General features: G+C 59.3%; 1 protein-coding gene across 6 annotated transcripts; it reads left to right on the top strand.

Annotated features, from left to right (window-relative positions):
• The first annotated feature begins 1,618 nt into the window (after positions 1–1,618).
• Positions 1,619–9,816, top strand: LOC131760971 (ficolin-1). Of its 6 annotated transcripts, none has more exons than XM_059071154.2 (9): positions 1,619–1,816; positions 3,161–3,274; positions 4,730–4,792; positions 5,241–5,276; positions 6,051–6,083; positions 6,514–6,641; positions 7,124–7,253; positions 8,122–8,256; positions 9,341–9,816. In XM_059071154.2, exons 1-9 carry the CDS (start codon positions 1,714–1,716, stop codon positions 9,586–9,588), a joined length of 990 nt encoding a protein of 329 aa, XP_058927137.1. In that variant the 5' UTR covers positions 1,619–1,713; the 3' UTR covers positions 9,589–9,816. The 6 variants fall into 6 exon arrangements, with proteins under 6 accessions (XP_058927137.1, XP_066896467.1, XP_066896465.1 ...); XM_067040364.1 differs by having other exon boundaries at positions 1,679–1,816; positions 4,730–4,783; XM_067040361.1 differs by having other exon boundaries at positions 1,697–1,816; positions 6,514–6,659.
• Positions 9,817–11,750: the final 1,934 nt, after the last annotated feature.

Below are 11,750 nucleotides of genomic sequence, written 5' to 3'. Positions count from 1 at the left end.
TTCTGGATCCCACCCCAAATCCACTCTTTGACAGAGCATAGACCCCAAACTTTGACCTTCAATGATGCAAAATTGTCGAGGTAACTGACCAGCTTTTCAGCTATCTTTGGAGGACTGGCAAAAAGAGACCCCACATGCTGGCTTCCCCTCTCCAGATCTCTGCTGCTCTCTAGAACATAGCAAAGTAACCCATCCCTACGTGGTTCACCTGACTCTACCTTCAGGCAAATCTCTTTTTAAATGTTTTGTCTGTTTGTCTTTATGAGGATAGATGGCCCCAAATACCTAACCTGCCGGTGTCAGAAGTCAAATGACCTTGATTGATCCCGCTTTAAGATATCTGAACTTGACAGACTCTTGCATTCTTTTGTATTCTTAGGCCCACATACTCTTAGGAACATTAAAGTGACACCTGATCGTGCTGTCAACATCTCACCTGCATTCGTTCTATTGGCAAAGTGAAGAAGAGAAAGCACCCTGGGATCGGGGGTGGGGGGTGTCACTGGCAGATGGGGTTGAAGGACAAAGACCAGCTGCCTCTCTCCCTGTCCTGACTAAGGCCAGGTGAACACCCCTGAACGGGCCCCTCTCCAACAGATGAAATTATGGCCCATGCTAGGGACAGGCGGCCCCGTCCAGTAGCTCAGGGAGGCTGAGGGGTGCCTGAGGCAATGCAACTCCTGAGGCAATGTGATCTCTTTGTTCCCTCCGTCTCCATGGGCTGGAGCCACCGCACAAAAATTTGCAAAGTCTAGTGTCATTCCAGTGCCCATAGAGATGGACCTAAACCCCTTTTGCTAAACCTCTGGTCTTGCCATCCCCTGCTTCTTTCCTAGTTGGACAGTGTGTGTGGCTGGGACACCAGCCCACGAGCACTGGCCCGGAATAATATCAAAGCACAGAAGAGTTTCATCCTCAGCTCCTCCCCTCTTGTTCTCATCCTACTCTCCTTAGTGACATTCTACACATCTGCAGAAGCCCTTTACAGAATGCCCACCACATGTCCTGGTTAAGGGTGATCATAGTACAAGATGTGGAGGATGGCCTCCGGGATTTGGGGGGAGATAAGACATAGCCTCGCCTTCTGGTGTAATGACCGGACCCAGTGGTCCTTGGAGCATTAGACAGACTCGAGGTAATGTCAGGCTCTTACTAGCTGTGTGACTTCTGTTTCTCCACCTGTGAAATTTAGATAATAGTGTCTTCCGAATGGGGCTGGCGTAAGTAGTATTTGGCACATAAGAAGTGCTCGGGATTTTTTTCTCTTCCACTGTGTTAAGTGCTCAAGGACTGCCTCAGTTATTAGAATATTCTGGAAGTCAGGCAAGGGAAGGAGCATCTCTAGCCAACTCCTCCTTATATCCCAGTCAAGGTCTCAGAGTGTTGTTTGGGTGTAGTTGGGTAATGAGGAGGGGGTCTGGGGACTGGGCTTTCCTTAAGCCACAAAGAAGGCAGACCCTTTCCAACAGAGGGGTCCTGGGAGCTCTCTCGACTGGGAATGGAGTATCCTGCCAGAGGAAGTGAGCCTGATTCAGCGGGCAGCATGGTGGGGCCCAGCAGGAAGGAAACACCCTTTGCCATCACTGGTACCTCCTGTTGGTGTAACCAAAGAGGCTGCAGGAAGTGGGTGTCCCCATGGGAGCTGAGAAACCACAGGCCCAGGCAAGGGCTGGCTTTCCCTGCTCACAAGAGTGAGGTCAAAGACTGGAGGACATGGAGCTGAGTGGAGTAGCCATGGCCCTGGGGCCCACCGGCCACCTCCTTTTACTCCTGTGCTTCAAGACCCTGGCTGCCGAGACTGCAGACACCTGTCCAGGTGAGATGGACCTGCATTTCCAGTTCCTGAAAGCTGGTAACTACCCACTCATTGACCACAAATGGTATCTAGGGTTAAACCCTCCATATGCATCTTCTTCTGAAGACTCAACAGTTCAACTTCATCTTCAGACTAGGACACGACAGGCCCAAGGTCACACAGGTCAGACGGGGAGGGGCAGGAACTTAATGCCAGGTCTGTCCAACTCTCAAGCCTGTGATTTGCCCCACGAGCTTCCCAGCCAGGTCTCGACATTGCCACCGAGGAGAAGGACCATGCCCATCCCTTTCTCTGTCTTCTCCTGGACTTTTCAGAAAGATGTTCGAAACCAAGGGCTCCCACGCTTACTTGGGGTTTGTTAGTGCAGATTTCTGGCTTTTACCCAAGAGAGTGCGATCCAGCGGAGTCGGGTCTGGGGGGGGTTGTGGTCTCCCTCCCGATCCCACGCAGGTGGATGGGGCCCACAGCTGGCAAGAGGCTGCCCCTGAAGACAGACCAGCCTCCCCCTGAGTTGAGGACGTATTTATGGGGGAAGCATAAGGCTGCCCCCGTGAGAGAGTCCCAGCTGGAGACAGACCCCAAGACAACAGTTGCCTGTGTCTCCAGTGAGAGCACAGCTGATTCCCACATGCTCTAAGTTGTCTCTCGTGAGGATATTTCAGTTTTGAAATCAACACAATTCATTATTTTTTTCTGAGAAGGAAATGAATCTCTGCTTCCAGTTCTACTGGAGTTTGCTCTGCGTCTTTGGGTCAAATGTATCCCCTCTCCAGGGAACCTACGCAGACCCCTTCCAGCTCAGGAATTCTATGGTCAAAAGTCCAAGGTCTGGAGGTGAAAATGTTACTTTAACCCAGATTCCCCAAGTCTTTTAAATATTTATTGTTGTTATTTAGTGAAAGCACCCACTATTTATGAGGTTCTTTTAAAATGCCATGAATGATACTAAGAAGTTTAAAATCGGCGTTACTTAATCTAGTCCTCCCCACAGTCCTATTCCTGTCTCCACTTGGGCGCCGAAGGGACAGAGCTCAGAGGGGTTCAGTGACTTGCCCAAGGACACACAGCACTGTGGCTGGGGGGAGGGTGGCTCAGGCAGGGTGGACCACAAGGCCAGGGCTCTGCCCTGCATCACCTCCACACCTGACCAGTGCCCACCAGAGGCGGGACACTCACTGCCAGGCTGACCCTACATCTGAGACGGGTGACTCTGACCACAGCCAAGGGCCCAGGCCGAGGTGGCCGCGTGGCAGATCCCCGTGGCTCGGGCGGCCTGTCGCCCGCTCTGCAGGGCTCTCAGGCCTAGGACGAGCGCCCTGACTCGCGCTCTGTGTCTCTCTGCAGAGGTGAAGCTGGTGGGTCTGGAGGGCTCCGACAAGCTCTCCATCCTCCGAGGCTGCCCGGGGCTGCCCGGACCCGCAGGGCCCAAGGGAGAGGCAGGCGCCAGTGGACAGAAGGGTACGTGCTGCGGCTCGGGGGTGGGGGTCACCGAGCACCGGCTCTTCTCAAATTAGACCCCTGGCGGGCAGTGCCCCCTGCGGGTCTCAGGTCGGGAGCTTGGCTCATGACCCTGCTCAGAGCTGGCGTCAGGAGCGACCCCTGGGGCCCACCGGGACCTGCCATCCCCTGGGGCGGGGGCTGGTCTCAGCTAGTCTATGAGCTCACATGTGGGCACACTTTCACAGAACACCGCTTCCTGGTGCTCGATCCAGCCCTGGCTTTACGTGGCCGTGGGCAAGCGCGCCAAGCCTTACGTACCTCGGTTTTCTCACCTGAGAACTGAGGCCCCAGCTTTTTCTATCTGTACCGCGATGAGAAAACTGGAGCTCAGAGCAGTGAGCCGTCAGCAGCCAGGGCGGAGCTGGACCTCGACTCAGCTTGAAGGCCCCCGAGCGCTGCACTCCTCTCCCGTCGACGCGGTGGCCCCCTCGTGGGGTTTTGGGCCCCGCGCCTAGTATGAAGGGCAGGTGTGCACGCGGCTCACGGGGTGAGTGCCCCGGGCCTGGGTGCGAGAGGACGCTCCGAGGGCTCCGGACACAGGGCGGGCTCGGAGGTCTCCAGCCTCTCACGTCCTGGGACGTATCCAGCTCAGGGGCCGAGGGCCCCCAGGCTGGGTCCTGGGGATGGGAGGGCTCCAGGCTGGGGCTCCTGCTGGGGGGACACACGGAGGAGGAGCAAGTCTGGGCGGCTGCCCGCCAGTGGGTGTGGTTAGTCCCCGCGAGCTGAGCCGGCGCCCCGTCTGCGCCACACACCCCCTCCCACACCCCCCGGGGAGGGCGGCCTGCGGGCAGCCGCTCCTAATGCCTTGGCGGAGCCCCCGGGGCCGCTTCTCCTGGCCCCGCTCTCAGTGCTCAGGAGGAGGGGCCGGGGCCCTGGGCGGTCCTAGCGCCCTGCTAACATCAGTGACTGCAGACCTGGAGGCCTCGCGGCTCCTGATGCCTCCTCTGCGGAGGTGGGGACAGAGCCACCACAGAGGCATGCGTACCGCGCCTGACCACGCCTGCGTCCAGGGCTGAGCACAGGGCGGGGCCCGCCTCCCCCCGAGAGCCAATGGGCCGGAGGCTCCCGGGGGACAGGGTCTCTGAGGACGCGCTCTTGGTCCCAGGCCCCCAAGGAGACGGTGGGGCTCTGTGACGGCGGCCTGGACCTGGCCGGCCTCACTGAGGGGGTCGGGAGCCAGAACGCTGGTGGGTCCCTGGGGCCCGAGCTTGGCGTGCCGGCCGCTCGGCACCGGGTGGCCGTGAGGGCTTTGTCCCCGCTGTCGGCTGTCACCTCGGGCTGAGGCCCAGGGCAGAGATGCTGAGGATACCGCAGCTGGCATGGGAGGGTCAGGACTGTATTGCTTAGGGCAGACGCTCAAGTAGAATTCTTCAGGTGGCCTTTTCCTCAATGATGTATCTTTGGAATTTACAGGAGAACGAGGTTCTCCCGGAGTCCCTGGGAAGGCAGGGCCGGCCGGGCCCAAAGGTACCAAAGGTGATGAAGAGCTAGGACCCCTGAGCAGGACCCCGGGGCCTGTCTACAAAGACATGAGAGATGGAGACAGACAGAGAGAGAGAGGGAGGAGGTGGAGACAGAGATGGGGGAGAGACAGAGAGAGGGAGGGAGGCCAAGTGACAGAGAGGCACCTGCCTATTTCCTGTTTCCAAAGAGCTTCGAGACAGCGTGTGAGTCCCCAGGTCCAGAACAGCCTCTCATACCCCAGGGAAGAATCCAGGCCTCTGAGTCCCCCCCCCCAACTCCCCCGGCTGAGACCCAGGCACTGGAAAGGTGTGGGCCGCGGAGCACGGGTGTGTGGTGCCCAGAGCCTCAGCCTCGTCCCCCCCGCCCCAGCTCCCGAAGAACCGAGCACTTGGGTGGTTTCCAGAGCGGAGGGTCGATGTCCACTGACCCGACGTCCTGTGCATCTCCTGTCTCTCCCCAGGAGACCGAGGGGAAAAGGGCGCGGGCGGACAGAAAGGTGAGCCCCTCCGCCTCCCTGGGGTCACTGGGCAGGCTTTGGGGGGGGTTGGGGGGTCCCAGAGGCCTCGGCCACGCCCAGCGCCACCTGGGGGAGGGTCTCAGAGCACAGCCCTGGCCCTGTCCGTCCCACCGATGGGTGCGGGAGGAGGGGCCTCTGAGGCCGGCTTGCCCTGTCGGCGGCCGGTGAGCGCTCAAAGCCCAGAGGCTCCAGAGTCGGACCCAGGTGACCGGCAATGCTGCCTCACTCCATGATTTTGGACGTTTTGCTTATAATGTTCTGATTTATGCTCATTTATTGAAAAATTTGTAAAAGCAAGAAAAGGCAAAACTCCAAGACACAGTCCATGCTCTGGCTGCAAATACAGAGCGCAAGTTTGGGGCCCAGACTCACATCGCAAACGCTCCCGAGTACTTTCCTCGACCAGAGGCTCTGATGGAGACACGGGCTGTGGGAAGCGATAGGCCTGGGTGCGCTGACCCTCCACCGCCGTGAGCCGCGAAGCGCAGGCGAGGTGGCCGGCACGGCGGTCCGGCCAGCGTCCCGCGGGACGTGCTGGCCGCCAGCCCCCGGGCAGGCCGGATGCAGCGGGGGCCAAGCGAGCCCAGGGATGCTGAGTCTAGGAACGGATCCTCAGGCCGGAGACCGATAGTCGTGCAAAGAGCCGGACAGTGGCTTCCGTTCTCCACGCTGTGTTCGCGGAGCCACGGGGCTGAGGGGCACGGGGAGCTGTTTCCCGACGTGTGACGTGCACGTCCTCTCTCCCCACCACAGGAGAGCCGGGGCAGCTTCATTCCTGTGCCACAGGTGAGTGCGCACACGCCGACCCCGGGGCCTCCGCCCGGACCTGCTCCTGCTGGGGGCGGGGGAGGGCGGGTCGACCAGAAGGCCGGCCGCACAGACTCCGGTTCCACCTTCCAAGCGCAAAACCCTCTCTGTGCACATCTTAGTCCCCAGTTACCCGCGTGACAGGCAGCCACTGCCTGGCTAACTCGAGCACATTCCAGGAGGAGGCCAGGTGCCCAGGAGACTAGGCGGGGGCAGCCCTGGGAGGTGGGGAGGGCCAGGCAGACGGGGCCTGGTCGTCCTAGCCGGGTGGCCTTGGGGGCTGCGTCTCTGTCCGAGGACTCAGAGCCCACCTCCCCCAGGCAGGTGTCGCTGCCTCTCCCCCCTCCCCCTCGCCCCTGCCCCGCCCAGAGCTCCTGTCCTGGCGTCCATTCCCGGCTTCCCTTCCCAGGACCTCGGAGCTGTAAGGAGCTGCTCACCAGGGGGCACCTTCTGAGCGGCTGGCACACCATCTACCTGCCCGACTGCCGGCCGCTGACCGTGCTGTGTGACATGGACGTGGACGGCGGGGGCTGGACCGTGAGCGGGGGCGACCCGGTGATGGCCGTGGGGTTCCCGGGCAGGGGTGGGGGTGCCTGGGAGCCGCACCTGGGGGCAGATCACTCCTCAGTGGCCTTTGTGAGACCGTCCACTCCCTCCAGGCTCAGGCTGACCGCGTCCTTTCACTGAGGTCGGGAGAATGAGAAGTGTCGGGGGAGGGGGTGTGGACCCCTATGGGAAGGAGTCCCGTGGCTCAGGGCTGCGGGCTCAGGCCCGGAGGCGCCCACTCCTCTCCAGCTGTGTGGCTCTGGGCTGGTCGCCTGCCCTCTCTGAGCCTCCATTTCCTCCTTGGTCCCGTGTGGGTGTCTCTGTCTGCCCCTGGGCTCTTTGATGAGAGCCACGTTCTGGTCCTCGGCCTGTGAGGCCCGTGAACTAGCAGCGCTGCTCCCACGTGTGGCCGGGGTGCCCTGTGGGGTACGGCGGTGGGACCCCGTCTCGCCAGCCCTGCCCATCGTGTGCAGGTTTTCCAGCGAAGGAGCGACGGCTCCGTGGACTTCTACCGGGACTGGGCCGCGTACAAGCAGGGCTTCGGCAGTCAGCTGGGAGAGTTCTGGCTGGGCAATGACAACATCCACGCCCTGACCGCCCAGGGTAGGGCCACGGCCGGGGGCTCTGCGGGGGGCGGCCTGAAATCCACATGCCCCTGACCTCAGCCCTGGGCCGCGTGGACCGGAAGACCCCCTCCTCCTCGCCCCAGGGGTGGTCAGGTCCGACAGGGTTAGTACTCTGAGAACCTGGGACATGTCTTCTCTTACACGTGCCGAGTGTTCAGATCGGGGAGGAGGGTTGTTGGAGAGAAGACGACTTCTGTTCTCAGCACCGATCGTATCCGGAGCATGAGAGTCAGAAGGGAGGCGGAGGCCGTCTGGATTGGGGAGGCCCTTCTCTCCCTTCCAGCCGTTGGTCCTTCCTGCAAACTGGGATCTTAGGGCCACGGAGCCCCCTCCCTTGCCTCTCCTGCCCAGTGCATGTGGCGGTCCCCACGCAGGCCCCCTCACCCCACTTCTCCGTTCCGCAGAATCAGCCTCACAGCTGGTCCTGAGGTCAACGGCAAACCTGTAAATCCTTTCTCAATCATCCACCCCCTCATGGCAACCCTGACGGTGTCCACTCGTGTGCCTGAAATTCTTGCAGAAGAAACTACACAGACAAAGGTTTCCTGCCGTGGCATTCCCGGCTACTTGCAGGAGACGTTAGGGTTTCAAACTAGAGCGAGGCTTCATGCCGTCCGAGGAACCCCGGCCGTGGGATTTCAGGCATGGCTGATGGAAGAGCAGGGGAGCTATGTGAAAGCGGGGAGCCATCCCTGAGGTCCGCCCACCAGCCCAGCCTCTCACACCTTCCCGGTGAATTGTCCCCGCTGCCAAGTTCAGACGTCCCCTAAAACCCAAATTCCCAACCCCCCTGCCTGGAGGCAGAGGGCCCCTCCTGCTGGGACCTGAGCACCCACCTCCAACAGGAAGCAGCGAGCTCCGGATAGACCTCGTGGACTTCGAGGGCAACCACCGATTTGCCAAGTACCAGTCTTTCAGGATGGCGGGTGAGGCAGAGAAGTACAAGCTGGTCCTGGGAGACTTTGTCGAGGGCAGTGCAGGTGAGAGTCCGCGCGGGGCACAGCAGTGGCCTGGGCTTCAGCACGGGGTCTGGGGGGGCAGAGAGGACCCGCTGAGCATCCTGGCTCTGTCTCCCCGAGTGACCCTGCGCTGGGGCTCCCCTCCTTGCATCCAGCCTCTCCGTCTTTGAATGCAGACATGAAGGCACCTGAGTCTCTGTGTAACGTGGGGACCAGTGACGCCATCAGTTACCGCTCCCAGGGCAGCGTCTGCAGAGCAGTGAGAGCTGTTCTGAATGGGCCTTGAGGTCACTGACCCCTTTCCCTGCTCACAGCTGGAAGAGGGTGGTCATTTCATAGGAGCCCTTAGAACCAGATTCCCAAACTGGGCTCCACGGAACACAAACCCTGTGGGATGTTCTTTGCCGAAAAGACGCCTCGGTCACAGGACGTGGGGAGGCATCTCTTACGGCGCCTCCTCTTGAGAATTCCCAGTGTGCGCTCTTTCAGGAAAGGTGCTAGGAGCCTGTCTGCTTGTGTTGAACCAGAGCTGCAGAGAGCAAGGCTCTCCTAGGGCGTGGGGTGGGGGAGCATTGCTAACGGGAGCCTTCAAGCACCCCTTTGACCCACACACCTCCTCTGAGCCTCCAGGGAAGGAGCAGGGCAGGGCCCCTCCTCTCCGTGTTGCAGGTGGTACCGCTGAGGGTCTGGCAGGGGTGAGGAGGGAAGTGGGGTGCCACAGGAGCTGGGGTGAGTGGCGCACCCAGGGCTGAAGGTGGAGCCGGGGGCCCCGGGATGAGGCCGTGCTGTCCCTCTGGGATGACCACGCAACCCAGGGAGGGGGTATGAAGCCCAGAAAAGCGATGCAGGCTCGGGGAAGGGAGGGCACCTCAGGGGAGAGGACGGCGCGGGTCCTGGCGGTCTTGGGGGAGCCGAGAGGAAACAGGTGAGGCTGGAGGAGGCAGGCGTGTGCCCTGGGGCAGAGCCCCTGGACCAGGAGCCTCCATCTTCCCCAGGGTGAGGCCCTGGGGGTCAGCTCGCGCGTGTCTAGAGGGAGGCGGCGCTGGGCAGGCGGCAGGGCAGGCTCCCTCTAGCCTGAGCGACACCCACACTCCCTCCCGAGCAGGTGATTCCCTGTCGCCCCAAAACGACCAGTTCTTCTCCACCAAAGACCAAGACAACGACCAGAGTTCCTCTAACTGTGCCGTGCAGTACCAGGGGGCCTGGTGGTACAAGAGTTGTCACTCATCGAACCTGAACGGCCGCTACCTCGGGGGGCCGCACACGAGCTATGCCAATGGTGTCACCTGGAGGTCGTGGAGAGGGTACAACTACAGCTACAAGGCATCCACGATGAAGGTGCGGCTCACCTAGGTGGGCGGGGCCGGCAGCCCGACCCCACGCCTCCCCGCCCCCCCTGCCTGCGGCCTCCCGAAGCCTCGCTCAGTCCCCAGCGAAGGCCAGATGCTCCCCGCCACCTCTTTGCTGAGCAAGGCCTGCCTGTCCAGCCCCTTCTCTCTCATCAAAGGGTCCCAACCCTCGTGCCCCCACAGCCTCACCAGGAGAAGAATCGTGTTTTAAAACCATTGGCTTTCTGGCAGATATTTCTCCTCCCAGTTTTCATTTGCGTCCTCGAACATCAGCTGTTTCGAGTATTCTTCCCAGAGCCCATCCACAGCAGGAGCTATGGCCGAGTCAGGGAGAGTCAGGGAGCCCATTTAGCAGATGCAACCACTGATGTTCCTAGAGGGCAAGTGGCTCTTCCCCAGAGCATCAGCCCCCAGCCTTAAGCTCCCACTTAATTTCGTCGACGTTGCGGGGGGATGTCCCCTCCCTCACCCAAAGTCACCTGCCCCTTCCTGATACTGCTCACAGCATCTTCACTCATCTTTAAACAGGTCACTTTGAGACTAGAAAACTCCCATTAAAAAGGGGTGGGGGAGGAGTTAAAGAGGGACCTTTCGGCTTTCAGTCAATGCAGTGGGTGTTCTGGGCCGGCTTCCCTGGAGAACAGCTGAAAACACCAAACACAGATCCTCAGGGAGGGCTGCGTCCGCCCCGCGGAACAAGGGCAGCTGGCTGTCCACATACCATACGAAACCCCGAGGGGCCCGGCCTCACACCGCACAATCCTCAGCTTCGGGGCGATTGTAGACCTCCGGGTGCGAAGCCGAACAGCCTGACGGGAGATGGTAAAGGAGAGTTTTCTCGGTCTCTCGGGCCAGGGAGAGGTTTCTTAACTGGGACTTCAGAGGCACCAGGCATAAAGGAAAAGATGGATGGATTCAACCACATTCAATGAAAAGCTTCTGTTTATCAAAGGACACACCGCAGGAAATAAAAGGAAAGTCACAGAGGGGTAGAATCCCTTGGTCACACGTAGGTTATTCATTTTCTACTGCTGTCTCTACTCATTACCAACAATTGAGTGGCTTAACAACAAAGGAAACGTGTTATCACAAAGTTCTGCTGGTTAGCAGTCCGACGTGGGTGTGGCTGGGCTAGAAGCAAGGTGTCAGCAGTGCTGGTTCCTTCTGGAGGCTCGAGGGGAGGGTCTGTTTTCTGGCCTTTTCCAGCTTCTGGAGGTCCCTGGCATTCCTTGGCTCGTGGCCCCTTCTCCATCTCCAAAGCAGCAACAGCACGTCACTCCGACCCTGCTTTCACGGTCCCGTCTCGCTCTGGGCATAGCCAGAACAGGTTCTCTGAAGGACTCACGTGACTCGACTGGGCCCCCCCCTGGGTATCCCAGGACCATGTCTCCATCGCAAGATCCTTCGTTTAACCACATCTGCCAAGTCCCTTTTGCCGCGTACGGTGACATACTCACCGGTTCTGGGGATTTAGGGCAGGAAATCTTTAGCAGGGGAAACATTATTCTGCCTACCACAACCTGTTAAAAACAATGATGGTCTCCTACCCAGAATATTTAAAGAACTCTGACCAGTCAGTAAAAAAAATTTAATAGCTCAGTAAGAAGTGGTTAAGAGATTTGAACAGACACTCCAGAAAAAATGATATCCATAGGACCAATATATTTATAAAATCTCCTCTATGTTGTTGGTTCTCAGCAAAATGCAAATTATAACCAAAACGAGCCACTATTACTCTCTCATCGGGACCGCTAAAATTTGAAAAACTGCCAACACTAAATGTTAGAGAGGCTGCAGGGTAAGGGGGGTTTCATATACTGCTGGTAGCAATGCAAATTGATGCCAGTAACTTGGAAAAGTGTTTGACATCAACTGTTAGAGTAGAAGACACGCATTCCCATAACCTGGCAATTCCACTGCCTGACCTGGAAATGACTGTGGTGCAACCCAGGGGCCGTGCCAAGAATATCTACAGCCAAACTCTTCACGGCAGCCACACCCTGGCATCCACCCAAAGGCCCATCCGGAGGAAGGCAGATAGCAATACAAAGCGAGTCGCGCACTAGAATGCCACACAGCAGTGCTAACGTCCAGCTACGACCGCACGCAGGACGGACAGAGCACAGCGCAGCGGCTGGCGGAGGAAGCTGGATTCAAGAGAGCCCG

Source organism: Kogia breviceps, chromosome 8 (genome assembly GCF_026419965.1).
Source record: "Kogia breviceps isolate mKogBre1 chromosome 8, mKogBre1 haplotype 1, whole genome shotgun sequence".
In the NCBI taxonomy this organism is placed as follows: domain Eukaryota; kingdom Metazoa; phylum Chordata; class Mammalia; order Artiodactyla; family Physeteridae; genus Kogia; species Kogia breviceps.
Note: the sequence above shows the minus strand (reverse complement) of the source record. Positions and strands in the feature narration are given on the sequence as shown.

Bases quoted from the DNA above. Each gene is read 5' to 3' on its own strand.
- LOC131760971 (XM_067040361.1), top strand. From the start codon at position 1,714: ATGGAGCTGAGTGGAGTAGCCATGGCCCTGGGGCCCACCGGCCACCTC. The intron at 3,275-4,729 runs GTACGTGCTGCG...TGGAATTTACAG, and splicing joins AGGCGCCAGTGGACAGAAGG to GAGAACGAGGTTCTCCCGGA. The intron at 6,084-6,513 runs GTGAGTGCGCAC...TTCCCTTCCCAG, and splicing joins GCTTCATTCCTGTGCCACAG to GACCTCGGAGCTGTAAGGAG.